Genomic DNA, 21,172 nt, shown 5'->3' with positions numbered 1-21,172 from the left:
CCCGCGCGACAGCTCCAATTTGGCCTGTCAAAATTTCTAGCTGCCGCTAAACGAAGGCCTAATTTAGCGGCTATCTCCGGCTAAGCACAGCTATTAGCGGCAGCTAAATCATAGTGTTAAAATTGAACTATCCTAGCTGCTCCCCTCCCCTGCCGCTATCTCCGGCTATAGCGGAAGCTATAGCCGGAGATTTTAAACATTGTTATATATATGGTATTCATGTCATTAATAGCGTAAAATATAGTAATATGTTCTTTAGCATTCTTGTTTGTGATGGATGTATATGTGAGGATGACCATGAAATCCTTATCCCCTGTACTTCCTTTCCTCATTCCTTGGATGATTTATCTCCAAAAGACGGTTTCATGTGACTAGCTAGTTGAGAAATTCAGACAAATTGATGCACCATGAAGGCACTGTACTACATGAAGCAGTGAATCCTCCTCCACACCCCGAATCTCAGATAAATCAATCACAATATATAAGGGACAGCTCTCCTGCCATATAATCTTATTAAAAAAAATGAAATTTCTGCGACCACCAACCAGCAACTAAAAGAATAAGAAAGGAAGTAGTAGACCTCTACCATCAACTTAGTAGCCGCCTTTGCTATCTCAAACAAACAAGATTTTGGGAAATTCCATTATCTTTGCTGTCACCGCCTATAAACTCAGTGAAATTTTTTTTTCTTTCAGAAATTGCAATTCAATTCTGTTTTCATACTATCTGTTTCCCTTAGTCCTTGTCTAATTGGGGAAAAAAATCAACTCTCGAGCAATTGGCATGCCATGCCTCAATGTGTGCAAAGACGGAAGGCCGGCCGTGTGAGCCAAGTCTTATATTATCGGCGCGGCAGTTGACAAAAAAAAAGCAACATCACCAATTGATATATGTCATTTCTGCTAATCAGGTCTCATATAGGAACGAAAAAGAATCATGAACCTACTTTTTTTTCTCATAAGCATGCAAACGATATTTCAAGATTTGAGAAATAGATAAAACTACATTTAAATCGCAAGTCAACACCTATATATGTATTTTAGACTGGCCAGCTACTCATGTTTGCCGCTAGAACATTTTTATAACAAAAATATTACTCCCTCCATTCTCTTTTGATAATTCTATTTCAAAAATTCAAATGTTCACAAATGATAGTTCTATTTGCTATTGGCATGAGCTATGGTAATAAATAACACTAGTAACAAGGAGTTTCCAATTAAAACATTAGAGAACCAAGTAAAAAATCTGTGTTGTATTAATTATATGATAAGTAAAATTGTTTTACTTTGTCATTGTGTCAAGGTGAAATAGGACTATCAAAAGAGAATGGAGTGAGCACTAGACATAGCAGCCTAGCTGGTGGATTAGCTGGTCAACAATAATGGAGTAGTATTCCACAATTAGGCACTTTGATTACCTGGCGGCAAGCAAATAGCCCGGCAGCACTACAATTCTGTCCTTTCGAGAGAGAGAAAAAAGAAACTAAGACATCACATGGTTTGCGCTGTCGCCAAAATTTCAACAAAAGACTCGAAGAATTTCGCCTCGAATTTAAATGTCCGCCCGGGTCCTTAGGCCAGTCTCAATGGAAGTTTCATGAAGGGTTTCATGATATTAAATACCATCAATTTTGCTGATATGGCAAAGAAAAATAACGATGGAGTTTCATGAGATGTGAGAAGAGTTTCATCACCATAAAACTCATCTGGCACAATTACCTAGTTCTCAGTCTAGTTAACTGTGCCAATGAAACTCCTACTAAACTGGCCTTATGAACAGTTCATGGTCGTAGCTTATCGTCTACGTGCAGTTTTCTTCAATTCTGTGAGCTGTCAACCTCTATCAGTACACAGTGCATTAATATCAGCAAGGATTATTCCATCTCCATCTATTTAAGCAGATGATGAGCCCTTGGTTGCAGATTGCTCACAACGACTTCACAAGTCATAAAGCCAGCTCTAGCGTCTAGCTGAGGGCTGAGGCAACTCATCCTGATTCCTGACCATGGCTTTTCGCACCCTCCCTCTTCCCTGGCTTCCCTGCCTCCTGTGCGCGGTTGCCGCAGTAGTCTTTGTTGGTGCTGCCGCCGCCGACCCGACGAAGGGATTCACGGCGGTGAGCCTGAGCGAGAGCAACTTCGTGCTGCAGAAGCCGTACGACCTGCCGAGCGACGCCCGGTACAGGTTCCGCGGCGGCGTGCGGCAGCTCTGGGTGCTGTCCTCCGACAAGCCCCACACCGTACCAATCAGAGCAACACCAAGCCAAGAACCGAGATCAGAATGACGGTCTGCACTGTAACAACAGCATCAGCAGATAGATTTTGCAACATCTATCTATATATATAACACTCTTCGATTGATTATCATTGCTAACATCTATACATATACTCAATTGAGATCACTGCTTACTAATATATAATTGGCGATTAAATTTTGTTTCTAGGGTTACGACTACTCTTCCGGAGTGTGGCAGTTCGAGGGCTACGGCTACGTGCCCTCCGGCACGACGGGGGTGTCCATCATGCAGGTGTTCGGCGGCGGCGAGTCCGCCACCACGCTGATGCTGCACGTCTACGACGGCAGCCTGAGGTACTACAGCGGGGCGGCGGTGGAGGACAACATCTACGACCGGTGGTTCCGGCTCAACGTCGTCCACGACGTCGACGCGTCGAGCCTCACCGTGTTCGTCGACGGCGTCGAGCGGCTGCGGGTGCCCGGCCACGGTGGCGACAAGCGTTTCTTCAAGTTCGGCTTGTACACGCAGCACGACGCGTCCAGCTGCATGGAGTCGCGCTGGAAGAACATCAGGATCCTCAGGAAATAAATTAGGACTCATCGATCGACTGATGATATCTCTCCGTGCCAGGATTTATATATGCATGATAGAATATCAGTGAAATTGTATGTTCTTGGACTCGGCATTCCAGTACTGTATTCATGCATATACTGTATCATTTCTGAGATTTGTATCTTTTATTGACGCTTGACAAATTCAGTTGACGCTTGACAAATTCAGAGAAATGGATGGATCTGAATGGAGGTTGACAAAAGGTGGTTGAGAAGTCCACACATTGGAAAACATATATGGATCGATAATCATGAATAATGCTGATAGCAACCATACATGGTCTCCGCAAGATATTGGCAAGCATTGCCATATGTAGTCCTAGTCTAAATGGGTTTTTATTCTTGCTAAATGAGGTGTCATGAAAACAAAATGATGATACTAGAGTTATAAGCGTAATCCCAACCTATAGTGCCTATAGGTAGTGTCTATGTTGCATTATTATTGAGACATTACCTTTAGAAACTACACTCTGCAACTCATGATGTCTTGGTGTGAATTTCTATTAAATCCACTCTCTTTTCTCCACCTCATATTTGTTCTCCATTTATTACAAAGAAACTATCTCACTCCCAATGCACAATTTGTAGTGTCTAACGTATTGGTTTACATATTGACATTGGGTCTTGCATGAGACCTGATTTCTTCTTCTTCTTCTCTCTCATTTATTATGGTGCCACCAAAGCTTTCTATATGGCAATATAATTAATGCTATGGAAATCATCCTACATGGAGGGTTGGGGATGGCCTAATTAGAGAGACCCACACTCTTTTCAAAACTTGAAACCTTTCTAAAGCGGCTTGGGGGTGTTAAGAAAATTCATTTTATCTAATGAAATGGTCACACATTAAATTCTATATACGGACAGCCTATGAGATAACAAAATGATACATCCCAAAATATAACAATTTTTAGACTTGGTCAAAGTCAAATATTTTCATTTTTGACCAATAATACCTTCAAAAATAATTACTTTAGATAGAAAAGGTTACATATTATGATAGCTGATTTCATTATGAATAAACTAATATTACTTTTATGTTGTCAATATTTATATTTTTTTTACCATCTACAGTCAAAGTTTAAAAGGTTTGACTTAGAAGAAACCTAAAAATAGCTATATTCTGATATGCACTTAATGTGGTTGTTACACTTATCCTCAAACCACTCTAGAACATGTGCATGAACAAAAAAAAAAGCTCTATATTATGATTGGTCTAACCATGGCAACCGAAGGGGGGATCCCCGACTTGAATCATTTTATTGAATTGGCCCACAATGGTCTAACAGTATATTCTAAAACAAATGTGTTTTTAGTAACAGAAACTCAAATTTCTTTGTAATTTATCCGTATGTTTATAAATCTTTGTTTTTTCCTCCATGAATCAACAAGGAGGGGAGGATTGAGAAAGATAAAAGGCATTTACGCCATGTCAACCATTTGTTAATCTTTTTTTTTTGCGAATGTGCCTGCAGCCCGACTGGCTAGCAGGTGCAAGTAGCGCCCCCTGCCGGCCGGCCGGGGTTCGATCCCCCATGGGGACGGATTTTCCGGCAGGCAGTGCAGGGGTAAAAAAAATCTCCCTCGCTGTACTTGCCGCAAGGCATGGCTCTTATGGGCATGGGTCAGGGTTCGGGGGGTTTTTCCGCGGTCGGAGAAGCCGTGTCCGCTTCCTCTTAATGAAATACGGTGGAGCCGTTTCACCCCCGGCCGCGTTTTTTTTGTTAATCCATTTTTTTTCCAAATACAAGGTGGTAAACTGGTAAGCCACCCATTTACTGTGATTTATACTACCTTTTAATTTTAATTTCTTTACATTAGGAGTTTTTTTTTAGGGCTTCTTTACATTAGGAGCTGTGAGGTCTAAATTTACACTGGTTGATGTAAGTTGGAATTTTCATCTATTGATAGAAAAAAAAATCCTCCACCTCAATCAGAACCGCTGATTTCCCATCGAACGGCTCGTTGAAGGGCGACGGGTGAAAAGGGGAAGCGAGACCGCCACATGCTTCCTCGCGGCGGCCTCCTGCCCCCTCTTCTCCGCCGCCGCTCGCCGGCGCTCTCTCCTCTTCTCCAGAGAATCCCCTCGAACAAGCCCCCTGGATACTTCTTCCTCTCCCCCGTGCGCGCCTTCTCCGGGTACTCCGGCATGGCGGCGGGTTTGCCGGAGCAGCAGCCGCGGAGCGTCGTGGTGAAGGAGACCGTGGAGCTCACGGAGAAGGAGGAGCAAATCTTCCGACGGCTTCTTGACGTCGTCCGCCACTTCGGCCTCGGCACGCAGCTCCGCGTCGCCGGTGGCTGGGTTCGGGACAAGGTGAACTTTTTCCTTCATGCTTTCCCCCCTTTTAATTACAACAAAGGGAAGCTTTCTCTTGGCCCATTGGAGGTAGAGTCTCAGAAAGAACCATGGAAATTTAAAAAGTAGTTGTGTTTAGAATGTAAGGTTTAAATGGGGTTTTGGGGTGTGATTGCTCGCTGTTTACACACAGGCGAGGTTTTTAAGTTAGGTCTTGTTTAGTTCGCGAATTTTTTTGGATTTTGGAACTGTAGCATTTTCGTTGTTATTTGACAATTAATGTCCAATTACGGACTAATTAGGCTTAAAAGATTCATCTCGTCATTTACAGTTAAATTGTGTAATTAGTTATTTTTTCAACTGCATTTATGCTCCATGCATATGTCCGAAGATTCGATGCGATAGGTACTGTAGATTTTTTTTTTTGAAAACTTGGCATTTTATAAATTTTTTGGGGAGCAGATAGTTTAATGCTAAGTAAAATGAATATTTGTATCCTTTAAGGTGGCTACTGTTGATTTCTAGGGGGAGTGCTTTGTGATTGAGTAGGTGATCTTTTTCCCGTCATAAACCACCAGCAAAGGATTGGGTAAGGTTCAGGAAAGGTTCCTCCTTTCAGTTGGGTATTACAATCTTTTATGTACTTTGATATGATGTTGAACATTCTTTTCTTGAAATTATTCCACATCTGTGCGGACCATCGGGTTCTTTGACTGTGTTTATTGTTCATGCTTGTCAATCGCATTAACTGCTGTGCTGATTAGGTCAGGGGATCAGGGGATGCCCAGATCACCTGATTTGTTGGCCTTGGATTTATTGTATTCTGTATGCGAGGGAAAATCTATTTTGACTATAGTTCACTAATTTTTTGCATAATGTAATGGTTTTCCCTAAACTAGCCTCTCATAATTGTATAACAAAAAGTGATTGTTGCCTAGTTTTATGACTTGACTTTTGCCTTGGCAGTTATTAGGGAAAGACTCCGCTGACATTGACATTGCCCTTGATAATATGACGGGCCAGAATTTCTGCGAGAAAGTAAATGAGTACTTAGAGTTGGTAGGGGAAGAGCAGAAAGGAATCGGTGTTATCCAGTGGTATGCAATTCTTATTATGCTAATGCTGAGTAACTCACTGTCGTTGCTTATACCATTTTACACTTGTTTGGTACAAAAAGTAATTGCACTGGTCGATATATCATGACTGTTTGTTTATCCATTAGCTTGAGTCATGACTTCTATTAGTCTTTTGCAGCAACCCTAATCATCGAAGCACTTGGAAACTGCTAGGATGCTTATACTTGACATCTGGATTGATTTTGTTAACTTGAGATCTGAAACGTATGCTGAAAACAGTCGTATTCCTACCATGGTGTGTACTTATATCCATCCCTTTGCATGGTTATTTCAGTGCCTTCATTTAAAGAGTACATATTATCTCTTTGCATATTTGAGTTATTTGTTATTGAGAGATATTCTCACATGCCTATATGCTTAGCTGAACATTCCCCCATAGTATTGACATGTCCCTTTTGGCTTTCAGGTGTGTCTTGTATTGTCATGAGGGTTTAACTTTAACATCTAAACCTAAGTTGACTCAATTGTGATAGATAGCCATTAACATTTTTGGCAGCTCAATGTTTGTAACGTTCTTGTTTTTCGCTTGATTTACATTTATATCCTCCATTTTCAGGAGGTTGGTACTGCCAAAAAAGATGCATACCGTAGGGACTTGACGATTAATAGGTAATACCTTGATATTCCATTTCCAGATGGGTTTTTGTATTGCCAAAATTTTACTTCCATCATTGCAATTTTGATTCTAGTTTGAAATCAAAACTTTGAAGGCAAGTCTATTCTTCACAAAGTTATATTTATTTTGTTCTTTTTCTATCTTTGATAGTTTGTTCTTTAACATCAACAATAACTCAGTGGAAGATTTAACTGGAAGAGGTGAGTTTCTATGGTACAAGTACATAAATTGGTGTGGCCATTTTTATGATGTTCTTGCTGCTATGTCATTATGAAGGTATTGAGGATCTCAAAAAGGGCCTTATTGTTACTCCTTTACCTGCCAAAGCTACCTTCCTTGATGACCCACTTAGAGTTCTTCGAGCAATAAGACTTGGTAATTTGAAACATCTCTCAGTTCTCTAATGTTTTTCTATACTAAATTTATTATATCAAGAAACTATTCACGATAAGTTTACTTCCTAATAAGTGGATAGGGAATGTTCTGTCAAGAAATGAATACTGTGAATTATAATAGAAGAATATAACTGTGAATGGGAACATCATATTTTCTTTTCACAGACTAATGCTTGTCCCTCTCAGCTGCTAGATTCAACTTTACATTAGTTGAAGACTTGAAGGAAGCCGCGTCTGATGAAAGGGTGAAGTCAGAACTTAGTAGCAAGATTAGTAGAGAACGTATCGGTCACGAGGTTGGATGCTGGCACCATTTACAGCTAATTACTGTTGGTTATTTTTTTCTTTTTTTTGCTGCTTTATTGTACAACCAAGCCTTTTGTCATTCTTGATGAACTTGGTAAAATAGCATGCAAAACCCTTGGTCATCAATTTCTTTGTTTGTATATTTGCAGATTGATCTCATTATGTCAGACAAACACCCTGTTAAAGCAATGTGTGACATCCGTGATTTGGGGCTATTTTATGTTGTATTTTCTTTCCCAGAGAACTCCAACCCTCCAGTTTTTGACAAATGTGATTGGTATGTCCTTGTGCTTACATCTTGCATTATTTATATCTTGGATTCAGGCAAATGTTTGTGATGCAGTTGTATCTCGAAATACTGTAGCTGTTCGATTGTGGAAGGGTAGAAGACACCATTGTGCACGATCATTTAGCATCTCTACTTTAATGTAGTCTCATCTCTTATATCCTATGGGTATGCAGGCAGTGTGTTTCGCATATTGAAGCAGCTTGGAACCTTGCATATTCTATTGGCAGCTCTGTGTTCAGCAGTGGTTCTGGCCCCAAGTTGCAGGTCTGAAACTTTTAGCATACTTCTTGATAAATGACTAAATGGACACCTGAAAGTCTCCCTCCCTCCCTCGACTGTGTGATGCTTTGCTTAAAATGCTTTACAGAGTGATACTGTATAACTCCACTGCAGATAAAAAAAAAACTCTCGTGTGATGCTCTGCTTAAAATGTTTTACAGAGTTATACTTTATAACTCCATTTTGCACATAAAAAACACAAACTCATACTATTCTGAATTATAACATTTTGTCGGCTTCATTGGTACTGGTCAGATAATTATGCATTTACAGAAAAATGTGCACTGATTGAACTACGAATGAAGGCATAAATAAAACTTTTTTGTTGTGATGTGATGATAAGCTTGTCTCCAGGTTGATCTTACCTATGTTAGGAAGATTTACTGCAAGCTGAGGAACTATTTGATCGTGATTTGTTCTCTCTTGGCTTCCCTAACATTAAGATGTGTTATGGTGTTTAGGATGAGCAGCGAAGGCTTTACCTGTACAGTGCATTATTCGTTCCCGTACGAAATATGTTCTACTTCGATAAAAGATCTAAGAGGGTAACATCTATGCTCTGCATCATTCATTTTTTTTTAATGCAAGGCTGTGAAAGTTTCAAATTGGCAAAAATTTGTTTGTGTTCTTGTGTCCACTTCAAATTGTTGACTTAAAAGCAAGTGTGTCAATGGGTGCATTTACTTAATACTATTTTGCTATATTGACTGATGAGGCGAGTTTGGTGTGCCATAGCTGTTGCCTTTTTAACTACGCTGAAATGTTATGTGCAGTGCTCTTGATACTTTCGGTCAGAACCCTTTAAGCAGGCAAATTTATATTTGTTAACAAACTAATTGGTTTGAGTGAATGCTTTACTGCTCTAAGATGCATTGAAGTGGGTACTTTTACTAGCTCAGTTTAAAATAATGTCACTTTTGACCAAAGCAGTCATAATTTTGTTACTGCTTGCTAATTGGACTTCAGAACAAAGCGCATCTGCTATCCTTTTGGATATCCGGGTTCATTTTGATTATTTGTCCAATGCACCTCATGGAGTATTATACCCCTCTTTGGCCACTTACCTTGGTGGAAATTGCTGTACATTGTTACTCATACCACTGCATGCTTGCTACCTGGCATCACTCTCAGGGAAGCTTGCATGCCTGTGGAGGGACAATTTGTAGTTTTATCTGGCTTCTGGTGTCCAATAACCAGATGTTGATCTGTATTATGTGGGTAATTTCTTTGAAGGTTGGTAACTAGATATCTTGTTGCGCCATAAATATTTTGGTGCTTGTTTTGGCTGCTAGGAAATGAGCAAGTAAATCTGGATATTAAAAATCCACTTGAACAGATGAAGCTGCTCTTAAATATCAGCTTTAATGTTCATTGTATTATTTCTTTCAATTGTGTTCTGAAGAGTTTGTTGCATCATCAGCAGGTTCCTGTGTCTAGCTATATTATTAAGCACTCACTAAAGTTGAAAGGTAGCGATGCTGAAACGGTATGTTCTGTTAAGTTGCTCCCAACATGACTGGTCAGTCTTGTGTACTGAGACAACAAACTAACTAGTCATAATGTTGTGCCCTTAAAGGTTGTCAACATACATGCTGCTAGTGAGAAGTTTGCTGAGTTAGTTCTTCTCCTTGAGTCAAGTGTTGATGTGAGAACTCTCAAAGGGAAACTGGAAGACGAATATCTTGAGATACCTACAGACAGTGTGAAACGTGTTTGTGCAGGTCAGTATTCAACATAATGTGTTTTTGCAGGTCAGTATCCAGCATTGTAGTTTTAGAATTTGTAAGGTCCTCTGGACTGGTTTGTCCTTCGTAATCTGATACTGTTTGGTGTTTGCTTAATTTGATTGTGTGATATAGTTTGTTACAGTACTTATAGTCTTTGAGATACCTACAATCTGATATCCTTTGTATACATTTGATTATTACATTTAGTTTGTTACAGTACTTGCACATTTTCTAATGATTTAATCTGATTCTTTCATTGTCATAAGACTGATATTTGGTTTGTTTTAAGTAACATTTTGGACCAAAGCATGTGACACTCAGCATTTCAGGACTTATACTACGAGAAATAAAGGACTTTTGGCGAGTGGCACTTCTTGTATCCATTCTCTCCTACCCAGAAGCTGAAAATGCTGCTGACATCCTCAACAAACAGGATGAGCTGCATTGGAGAAAAGAGAAATACATCAGAATTGAGCGTGCCATAACTGACCTAGGTAAACAAGTAAATGATGGTTGTGCTATTTGTGATTTTCCCATAACTGCAACTGTGGGGATTTACTTGTTCATCGTGTTGCTCAACTGTCCTGGTTTGTTGTTTTGCTTCTCCAGATCTTGATGGGGTGTGGAAGTTGAAGCCAGTACTTGACGGCAAATCTATTATGGGAGTTATGCAGGTCAAGTCAGGAGGTCCATTGATAGGAAAATGGGTAAGTAAACCATGACTGTGCCCCCTTCCTCATCTCACACTAATTCTAGACCCAGAAAAAACTTGGCATGACACATGTTCCTTGCTGCAGCAACAACGTGCCCTGAAATGGCAGCTTGCGCATCTGAATGGAACCAGGGATGATTGCATCGAGTGGATGAAGCAGTCACAGTCAAAGTCGAAACGCCAAAAAGTAGAATCCAGCACCTGATAGGGGATGGCATTTTGAGCATAGGCCATAGGCAGTCTTCAGATAGGTAAAGCAGCTGCAGTAGCAACAGTTTGCGTCAGTTTAGCCACCGCCTGGGTTGAATTGAACACTAAAACGTCTGCTGCCACCTGTAAAACCGTCTTCATAGGGTCATGTCGGTGTTGGCGGATTTGATGTCACCAGTTTATTCAATGAGTTGTCGATTATTTTTGAAAAAGTACCCATCTTCTGGTTATCATGTAATGGTTCCAATTAAATTCTACCTGACTGATTACAAGTGAACTCTGACAGGAACGAAATTGGAAAGGAAAGTCTGGAGGAAATCCTTTTTTTTTTACAGAGACAAACCGGTGTTGAGGAGGCAACCGGTGCCCTGAGCTGGTGTTGGCCGCCAAGTTGGGTTTGAGAACCCTCTACGCTCTCTTTTGTGGAAGAAAAAAAAAGATAACATGAACAATGTTTTAGAAAAATGAACATTTTAGATATGCTAGTGCAGCGTTTCCAGAGTAAAGGGTCTTCATTGTCATAAGACTGATGTTTGATTTGTTTTAAGTAACATTTTGGTCCAAAGCATGTGACACTCAGCATTTCAGAACTTATACTCCAAGAAATAAAGGACTTTTGGCGGGTGGCACTGCTTATATCCATTCTCTCCTACCCAGAAGCTGAAAATGCAGCTGACATCCTCAACAAGCAGGATGAGCTACATCAGAGGACAGAGAAATACGTCAGAGTTGAGCGTGCCATAACTGACCTAGGTAAAGTAGTAGACGATGATCGTGGAATTTGTTGTGCTTTTCCCGGAACTGCAAGTGTAGAGATTTTTGTTCATACTATTGTGTATTGTGTACCTGTCCTAGTTTATTGTTTCTCTTCTCCAGATCTTGATGGGGTGTGGCGTACTCGATGGCAAATCTATTATGGGAGTTATGCAGGTCAAGTCAGGAGGTCCAGAGATAGGAAATGGGAACAGTCTGACTCTGCCCCCTTCTAATTCTAGACCCTGAAAAATCTCAACACGACACACGTTCCTTGTCGCAGCAACAACGTGTGCTGAAATGGCAGCTTGTGCATCCGAATGGAACCACGGAGAGGTGCGATCGCGGGCTACATCGCGCAAGCATGCCAAACCTGTCACGGCACACCTCTTGATCATGAAGACCACTCCATCATACCATGGTGTAGCAGCAAACAATGAACCATCGGAGTTTAATTTTGCTCCAGCAGTACCCGTGGCGGCGTGGCCTTAGTTTCTGAAACTGGGACAAGGGATTTCATTTCACTCCAGCAGACATGCTTTCAGTTTAAATTTGTGTGCTTATTGGCAAGGAAACAACGAATCTAAGTAAGCTCATTCCATTGCACAAACAGCGAATGCATCTTAAAATAGGCACACAGCTTAAGCACCTGCCACTCAACTGCCTAAGATAAACAACTTCGGCACTCAACTGTCACTGAATAACAGCACCCAACACCATACGCATCAGTTGTTCAGTAGGCACATTACCAAATAACATATTAAGAGTACATACATACCCAATGTCGTCATTGCGACACTACAGGGTCATAGCATATAATAGCTTAATAATCCATCTAAGGAAGCATCACTACTAGGTCATAACATAGCAGAGACATCTGGTATCATATATCATCATTCCAATGTCACCAAATTGCTTAAGGAAGCAGTGACCAAGCGACCAACACATGCAGCCTAGTCGTGCCAATCGTGAAATAGCCTTCACTTCTCAAGGCACATCTAGCACGGAGAGTCATCTCCCTTGCGGCAGTAATGCGGCTACTCTGGCCATCTTCACCTAGCTGCGCAGCCTCGAAGCCAATGATCAGTTTGCCTTGCTCCTCAACAACCACGACGCTGCGCTGCAGATGAACCTTCCCATCATCGGCGACGGACACCTCCCGTCCTCGGGTGTCCAGCAGCACTGCCTTCTCGCCGATGCTCATGGTGCCGGCGGTGATGCGCGCACAGAAGTTGCTTGATCCGGTAGCCATCCGGATGGAGATGGTCACCTCCAGGGAGCATGTCACATGTGCGAACCTGACCTCGATCGCACTATGCTCGCTTGAAACCACCTTTGTTATGGCATAGCTGGCATGCCCCATGTAAGCAAGGTTGTTGTAACCAACGTATTTGCAGCATAAAATTGTGTCTTCGGATTCCTCCTTGCCCTTCACTTTCAGGTCAATCTCAAATTCAAGGGGGTCCAGCATTAGAACTGCACGGCTAGGGCCTCTAAGTTCCAAGAGAGAATCCTGCACGTACAGATGCACACGCAGAAAAAATGAGAGTCCAGCTCGATCTGCAGACAAGATGGAATTATATTGTTGGAGCAAAAGTTGAGAATTAGCAAGGTGCAATGGAGAGCATGTTCTGTTATTTCGCAAAACCATGTTTCACTTATTTCCATCGCATTTCTTTTTGGAACCCGTGATGTCTCCTGAGGACACAGCAGTACTCTGATCGTAGCAACCCCATGTACCATATAAAAGTTTCTTCCAACTGTTAGGAGTTGAGATCCAAACAAATTAAACCTCAAACTAAACTAGTGAAAAGAGATGTATTCGGTTATTACTAGTAAAAATGGTCCCTAGTTTTATAGTTGCACTGAACTAGTCTCAAAAGATTCTAGCCTATACAATTGATTGAATTGACCAAGGTTATCTATCTGTCGTGGTGTGCAAACCCACAGCCGGGTGGCGAAATGCACCCGTCTAAGCCCAGAGGGTGAGTACTCGGGGGTTAACTAGGACTAGTTCCATCTCGCTGGAATAACACGATGAACACAACAGGTTTAGAGTGGTTCGGGCCGCCGGAGCGTAATTCCCTACGTCCACTGTGTGTTGTATTGCTTGTGTTCCCTTCGTCTCGAGAGAGTCTGAGGCTGTGTGTAAAAAACTTGTGGAACCCCGTGTCTGTGTGAACCTGTGTTCTAGCGGGCGTGCTCTTCCTTTTATATGTCCAAGGGGAGCACGTACACTGAGCGGGGCTCCGATAGACGACAGGTGGGCCCGGCGATGTATTATAAACTACACCTTGGCCTTCAATGTCTCAGATCCGGAGATCTTGTCGTCGGCTTTCGTGCATAGCTTCTAACCGGGGATGGTCTTGAGCTGTCCTGTCGGAGTAGAGTCTAGCCTCTGGAGCCGCGCGGCGAGGTCATGATGAAGCGCCGAACAACTGACTCAGTCCGCAGTAGCAGCGTGCACTGTTGCTCCAGTTAGTAGCTGGTCATCATGACTCGTTGCCCATCCGCGCGGCGCTGAGTCTTTAATGCTTGCCTTGGTAACTGACGAGCCACCTTGGAAACAGGCGGGCTTACCGTGTTCTCATGTCACTCCTGTCCAACCCGTGAGTGGGTATCCGATGCCCTGCTCTGGCAGTGCACGCCCCAACCACCAGCATTTAATGCGGCAGGAGGGCTGGCGATTCACAGTGTGGACTGACAAAAGCTGCCTCGTGCCCAGCGGCAGCAGAGCACACCTCAACCGCTCGCACTTAATGCGGGTGGGTGAGGGAGCTTCCAGCGGAAGGCTTGCGCTCGCGCCCGCGTCTGCGTGACACGTGGCGGCTCCGGACCCCTCCCGAGCAGCTAGCTGAGCCGAGAGCTCACGAGGGTCCGGATAGGCACGTGGAGGTCCCGGACTCACCTGCGGGGGTCCGGGTCCGCGGCCACAGGTGCTGAGCATTTCCACCTCTGGGACACGTGGTGACACCGGACCCGTCCCCGAGCGGGAAGCGGGTCCGGGACCGTTGGTCCGGTGAGATGGAGCCGGACCCCTGGGGTCCGGCTGCTCAGCTCTTTAGGGCGTAGTTACGGATAACTACACGAGTCTTGGCACAGTAGGAGTGGGTACCCTAGTTGCAGGGTACCGACAGAGGCCCCCGGGCCCGCCTCGGGAGAGGCAACGAACCCGCAGGTGGGGCCACTACTGTGAGCAACTTGGCTGCTTCTGGCGCCCAGCGGTGCGCGCTGCAAGGGTCTTATCCTGCGTCGTCCATCCTTTGGGTCACCTGCTGCATCATCACGTTTGGACCTGCACATGACTCAAGGTAGATGCTTAGTAGCGTGCTCACGGGTCCCAAATCCTGTTGGCTGTGATCCTTTGAGATAGACAGCTAGCCTCAGTGAACGGAGCTCAAGGGGCCGGCCTTTAGATTAAGAGAAAGTCCGGACCTCCAGGTTCCCAGTCCTAGATACTACGGCACTCATTCACAGGAGGTGGTGCGTGCAAGCTTAGGGTACGGAACCAGGCTAAGTGGCTATATGGCTCCGGACCTCCCCGGAGAATGAGTGCGCTTCCCTGAACCTGCAAGTTGCCAGGGGTTCGAACCCCTCTCTTCCATGAGGGGTCTCGAGCTAAGTCACTAGCTAGCCAACTCAATTCGGACCACAATCATCGCACAAGAGTAAGAAGCCACGTGCGGGTTAGCGCAAACAGAATGCGTAGATTGAAATTGGAATGTAACATCCTTAGAGGCGAACTGAGAATAAACTTTCCCTTTATAACTAGATATACATGAGATGTGCGATGTAAGCCAGAACACGGGTTTATGAGGCCGGAGCTGTCCGGACCTCCGGGCCCCCAGTCTTAGGTACTACGGTACTCGCCCTAGGGAGGTAGAACATGCAGGTTTAGGGTACAGAACCAGGCTAAGCGACTACATGACTCCGGACCTCCCCGGAGGGTGAGTACGCTTCCCTGAACCTGGTTTGCAGAGGTACGGACCCCTCTTCTTTGACTCCTTAGTGATTTTGCCAATGAATTTGGTCTTCACCTTGCCCTTCAGTTTACTCAAAAGAAAATGGTTATTTTGAAACATTGATGAGTAATTCTTCGGTAATGTGGGAAGAGGACGTGATGGTAAGGTGCACTCCCTAGTGTGGTGCCCAGTGACTTGGCAATGTTAGCAATATGAACCAACTTCCTTGATGAAGCTAGTCTTCATCTCCGGAGAAGGAGTAGTGCCTTGATTTGGTTCCGGAAATGAACCAAGACCTCTCTTGCCATAGTCACGAGCATTGTTGAAGAGAATTTCCTTGTGGATGTATTCTCCTCTTGAGAGCTTCTCCACACTACTCTTGAGGCTTACCACTTGATCCATCAATTCCTTTTCCCTAGAAGGAGCAATCTCGGGCACAATATTAGTAGCATTTGCATTAATGAGTAGGTCATCACATGAAGTAGAAGCATTGACCTTTTCAATGGTTTCATTGATAAAGTTCTCAAGACTTGGGTCAATTGCTTCATAGGCAAATTCAAGTTTTTGATATTTGTGAGCCAACTCCCTATGCTCTTGTTTAAGCTTTTTGTGGCTCTCTTCAACTTGCTTAGCAAGTACAAGTGACTCATTATACTTTTTGAGCAAGTCATTGTACTTGCCAAGCAAATCGGAGTGGGCAAGCTCTAACTTGGCATGAGTGCTCTCAAGAATCTCGACTTTGCTATTTTCCCTCTTGATAACAGATGTATACTCATTAATGAGGTTAGTAAACTCATAAGGGTCAAGCTCTTCACCACTATTATTGTCACTATCCACCTCACATACCTTTGTGTTACCTTTTGCCATGAGGCACATGGGAGGCGGAGGTAGCGGTGATTCTTCATTGGTGAGGGCGATGGTGATGATGTCTTCTTCATCACTTGAATCTTCACTTGATGAGACATCGGTCACCCACTCTTGTTTTTCCACCAAGAAGCTTCTCTTGGTGTGGCCTTTCTTATTTGGGAAGAGCTTGGTCATCTTGTCATGGCTCTTCTTCTTCCCAAGCTTCTTGTTTTTGATCTTCTTTTCATCCTCTTCATCATCGCTTGAATCATGGCGATGTTTGCTTTTGTTGTCCTTCTTTCTCTTGTCCGGCTTGGGATAATCGGGAGAGATGTGGCCTTTTTCTCCACAATTGTAGCATGTTTTGTGCTTGACATCTTCCCTTGGCCGGAACATTCTTCTTTTAGGGTCAAAGTTGTAACCCTTCTTGTTTATCTTGTCGCTCAAGCATGTGAACTTTCTCATCATGAAAACAAGTTCTCCATCTTCTTCATCATCGGATGAGCTTTCATGATGATCTTTTTCTTCATTGCTTGAGCTTGATTCTTGCTCGATCATCTTGAGCTTGTGGGGCGTGTTTGCCTTGGTTTTGAGAGAGATTGACTTGCTTGTAGTTGGCTCTTCGGACATACCAAGGATACCCATTTCATGAGCGCGAATTTCGCCCACAAGCTCTCCCACTTCCATCGTATCAAGATTCTCATTTTGAAACATAGTATTGATGATGTTATACTTGGACTTCGGAAGAAGCATGAGAATCTTGCGGTTGATGGAGCCGCTGTCAATTTTAGAAACTTCAAGAGCATTAATGTCCTTGACAATGACATTCAAGCGAGAATACATATCATTGCAATTTTTATGAGCAAGCATCTTAAAGGAATCATACTTAGCTCTAAACAAGTGATATTTTTGTTCACGGACTTTTGTGGAGCCTTCATGAATTTCAATTATCTCTTTCCAAATATCACTTGCCAAGTCCATGCCATTTACTCTAGCAAAGACTTCCTCACTAATGGATTCAAAAATTACATTTCTAGCCTTGGCATTCCACTTGAGTTGTTCCGATGTGGGAGTTCCGGTGAACCCGGTCTTTGTTGCCAACTACACTTCGGGGGCAATCGCACCAAGGTATGCGGCCATACGAACTTTCCAATAGGCAAAGTTTTTGCCTTTGAAGTGAGCAACGAGAGGAGAAGCCTAATGATCTAAATGAGCAACGAGACTCTGATACCAATTGTAAGGATCGATGGACCAAGAGGGGGGTGAATTGGGCCTTTTTCAAATTTCTAAAACAATTAAAACAACCTTAACCTATGCAAAGCTAGTAAGGCTCAATTCACCAACCGGCTAACTAAGCAAACTACACAAGCTATCAAAGATACAACAAGATATGAAACGGAGCAAGGTAGAGCTAAGTTATGATCTTTAAGGTCAAGCACATGAAAAATTGCATGAAAGTAAGTGCTTGAAATGAAAGAGTGGGCAAGAGACAACCAGATTTTTTCCCGTGGTGTCGATGTGTTGGCACACACCCCTAATCCACGTTGTGACACTCACTAAGAGTCTTGTCACCTCCCATGTCACCGAGACTTGGGCGCTCACTAAGAGTCTCCGTTCACCATCCCGGCGTAGTGGAGCTCAAGCCACGTACAAACTTCTTCGGGCTCCCATAATCATTGGCAAGCTCCGGAAGAAACACCTTCAATCACCAAGACCGCCTAGGTGATACCAATCACCAAGAGTAACAAGCTAGGGTTTTCACTTGAGCAAGAACCGATCACTAAGAACGGATGCACACAAGCTTCTTTCTACTCAAGTCCTTAGTCTTGCTTCTTGAATGATTGAATGAACAAATGTGTGGAAGATGAAGCTCAAGGTCGCTCTCAACAATAGTATAGTGTATGAATATTGCCTGGTGTCAAGAGAGTGCAAAATGATCCATTGGAGGGGTATATATAGGCAGCTCACACGAATAGAGCCGTTGGAGAAAAGCTGCCAGAAAAGTACGCAACGCCGGTTAATCCGACGATCCTCCAATTGTCAGCGTCGGTTTAACCGATGAGTGTAAACTGTCCCTTTTGGAAACTAGCTGTTACAACTCGGGCAGATTAACCGACGTATCATCGGTTTAACCGGTGAGTGTGGTTGTCCACTGATCAACTGAAAAACCAAGTCTCTGGACAACTGCACCGACGTTAACTCAAATCTATCGTCGGTTCAACCGGTGAGTATAACTTCTGAAATCCCTGGAAAAAAAACAACTCACTAGGCAAATGCACCGACGTCAATTTCAAATATCGTCGGTTTAACCGGTGTGTATAGCCTTGAAACACCATGGAAAACCAACCTTCTGGACAACTGCACCGACGTCAATTTTAAACATCGTCGGTTTAACCAGTGTATAGACTTGTCCAGACTCTGCTAACTGCGTTTAACCGACATATAGAAAAATGAAAGCGTCGGTTAAACCGGTGTATAGACTTTTTCTGATTTTGCCTTTTCTGATTTGAGTCTTGAGTGAAATCCAAATATTCTTGAGATATAAGTTGAAAACCACTTATTTGAACTTCTTTAGAACTTGAGTGACCATAGTGTGCAACCATTTTTGATTGATCATGTCCATGCTCAAGTTACTTGACCTTAACCCCTCTTAATAGTGCGATCACTACAAAACTATAAAACCTATACTAACCTAAGTGTCCTTCTCAACCTTACGACACTTAGGACTAGAAAGATCCTTAGTCTTGATATATATTTGAGTTGAAAACCGAGATCGCCTTTTTGAATAATGAAATTTAGGGGCCTCTTTTTGTCATATGACCAAATGAGCGATAATGTTTCATTAAGCTACACAAACTCATTAGTCACAATAATGGTTGTCATTAATCACTGAAACATACATAGAGGGCCTAGATGCTTACAGCGGCACTGAGTCTTTAATACTTACCTTGGTAACTAACGAGCCGCCTTGGAAACAGTCGGACTTACCGTGTTGTCATGTTACGCCTGTCCAACCCGTGAGTGGGTATCCGATGCCCTACTCTGGCAACGCACGCCCCAACCACCAGCATTTAATGCGGCAGGAGGGCTGGCGATCCACAGTGTGAACTGACAAAAGCTGCCCCGTGCCCAGCGGTAGCAGAGCACGTCTCAACCGCTCGCACTTAATGCGGGTGGTTGAGGGAGCTTCCAGCGGAAGGCTTGCGCCCGTGCCCGCGTCTGCGTGACACGTGGCGGCTCCGGACCCCTCCCGAGCAGCTAGCTGAGCCGAGAGCTCACGGGGGTCCGGATAGGCACGTGGAGGTCCCAGACCCACCTGCGGGGGTCCGGGTCCGCGGCCACAGGTGCTGAGTATTTCCACCTCTGGGACATGTGGTGACACCGGACCCGTCCCCGAGCGGGAAGCGGGTCTGGGACCGTTGGTCCGGTGAGATGGAGCCGGACTCCAGGGGTCCGGCTGCTCAGCTCCTTAGGGCGTAGTTACGGATAACTACGCGAGTCTTGGCACAGTAGGACTGGGTACCCAGTTACAGGGTACCGACACTATCTATCTATCAACTCTAAACATATACTACACGTACGGCTAGCACAGTTATCATCAATGGCCATGAAGCAGCATGAAACACAGTATGTATATATTATATATAACGAGACTGAAGAAAAGGATGCCTGTGGCGAGGTGAGTGTCTGGCAGTCCTCTCTGCGTCTGCGGAAGAAGTTGTTGCGCTTGTGGTCCAGGGAGTCGCGCACGGCGACGTCTCCATAGACGTCCAGCGGCCACTGGAGGCCCCCAGTGATTTGAGCCACCTTGACAAAGATGATCTCCATGGTGTCCACAGGCTCAGCGCGAGGGGGCAGCACCGGTCCATCGGTGTGGCGCATGGGGGGCAAATCCGCTGAGAGAAAAAAAAAAACGACGGGTAATCAGTTACGGACCAATCAAGCAGCCCTCGCCGCCGGCCTCCTCCCATAACTGGATCACCCCACGCCGGCGGCGGGATCTACCGGCGGCAACTGACGAAGACGATGGCAAGAAACGGCGAGATGCATGCGCACAAATAATAAATTATATACATACTCGGGTCGTCGAACTTGGCCCAATCGCCATATACGTAGATCCATTTCTTGCAGTACATGCCAAACGGCTTGTATTGCTCCATGTCCACCTCCTCGTCGTCGTCGTCCATGTCCATCTTGATGGCACGGTCGTGGTTGCCCTCGCGCAGCCTCTTGGCATCGCCGGTCTTCTCCATATCCGGCCTCTACTCTTGAAGCAAGCCGGGCGGGTTCGTTGCTGTACAGCTCAATCCCCCTCCAGATCCACCAGCCCCATCTTCCCCTGCGGGCCGCCGCCGCCGCCGCTGTGGAGGTTAGTTACTAGTTATTAGGGTTTGGTCGAGCAACGGATACGGATTCAGATCGTCCGGTAAAAAAATTTGGTGCAGCAGGCCTGTAAACTTGCTTCCGTGCAGCCCTGCTCGCTCGCGCCCCCTCTCGGCTCGCCCGCCTCCTAATTGCAGCTCGGTTTGTACGGCTCACAGGACCGCTAGCGACGCATGGCTCGTAGGATATGATGCAATCTTTGACGCACGCATACGCATCCGTTAGGGTCGGCAGTGCATGCGTCACGGACGCCGCCGTCCTACAAGCTGCCGCTGCCACCGCTACGAGTTGCTGCCGCCGCCGGCTGCCGCTACTTGTTGCCGCCGTGGTCGGGATCTCATGCACGCATCTATTGGGGTCGGCAGTCGGCGGCCCAACTCCAATCCCGTTGCTCTGGACGATGCAGGCACCATGGC

The 21,172-nt window shown here is 44.4% G+C and overlaps 1 protein-coding gene and 2 pseudogenes across 1 annotated transcript; 2 read left to right on the top strand and 1 right to left on the bottom strand.

Moving 5' to 3' along the window:
• The first annotated feature begins 1,920 nt into the window (after positions 1-1,920).
• Positions 1,921-3,080, top strand: LOC120705038 (annotated as a pseudogene).
• A 1,764-nt stretch (positions 3,081-4,844) lies between these two features.
• On the top strand, positions 4,845-11,089 carry LOC120703016 (annotated as a pseudogene).
• An 8,827-nt stretch (positions 11,090-19,916) lies between these two features.
• On the bottom strand, positions 19,917-20,786 carry LOC120701866. Its single transcript, XM_039985674.1, has 2 exons — positions 20,452-20,786; positions 19,917-20,269 (listed from the first exon to the last, which is right to left on the bottom strand). Exons 1-2 carry the CDS (start codon positions 20,624-20,626, stop codon positions 19,917-19,919), a joined length of 528 nt encoding a protein of 175 aa, XP_039841608.1. The 5' UTR covers positions 20,627-20,786.
• Positions 20,787-21,172: the final 386 nt, after the last annotated feature.

The sequence above is a fragment of the Panicum virgatum genome, chromosome 4K (genome assembly GCF_016808335.1).
Source record: "Panicum virgatum strain AP13 chromosome 4K, P.virgatum_v5, whole genome shotgun sequence".
Taxonomy (NCBI): Eukaryota; Viridiplantae; Streptophyta; class Magnoliopsida; order Poales; family Poaceae; genus Panicum; species Panicum virgatum.
The sequence above is the reverse complement of the archived record's forward strand: the minus strand, read 5'-3'. Positions and strand labels throughout refer to the sequence as shown.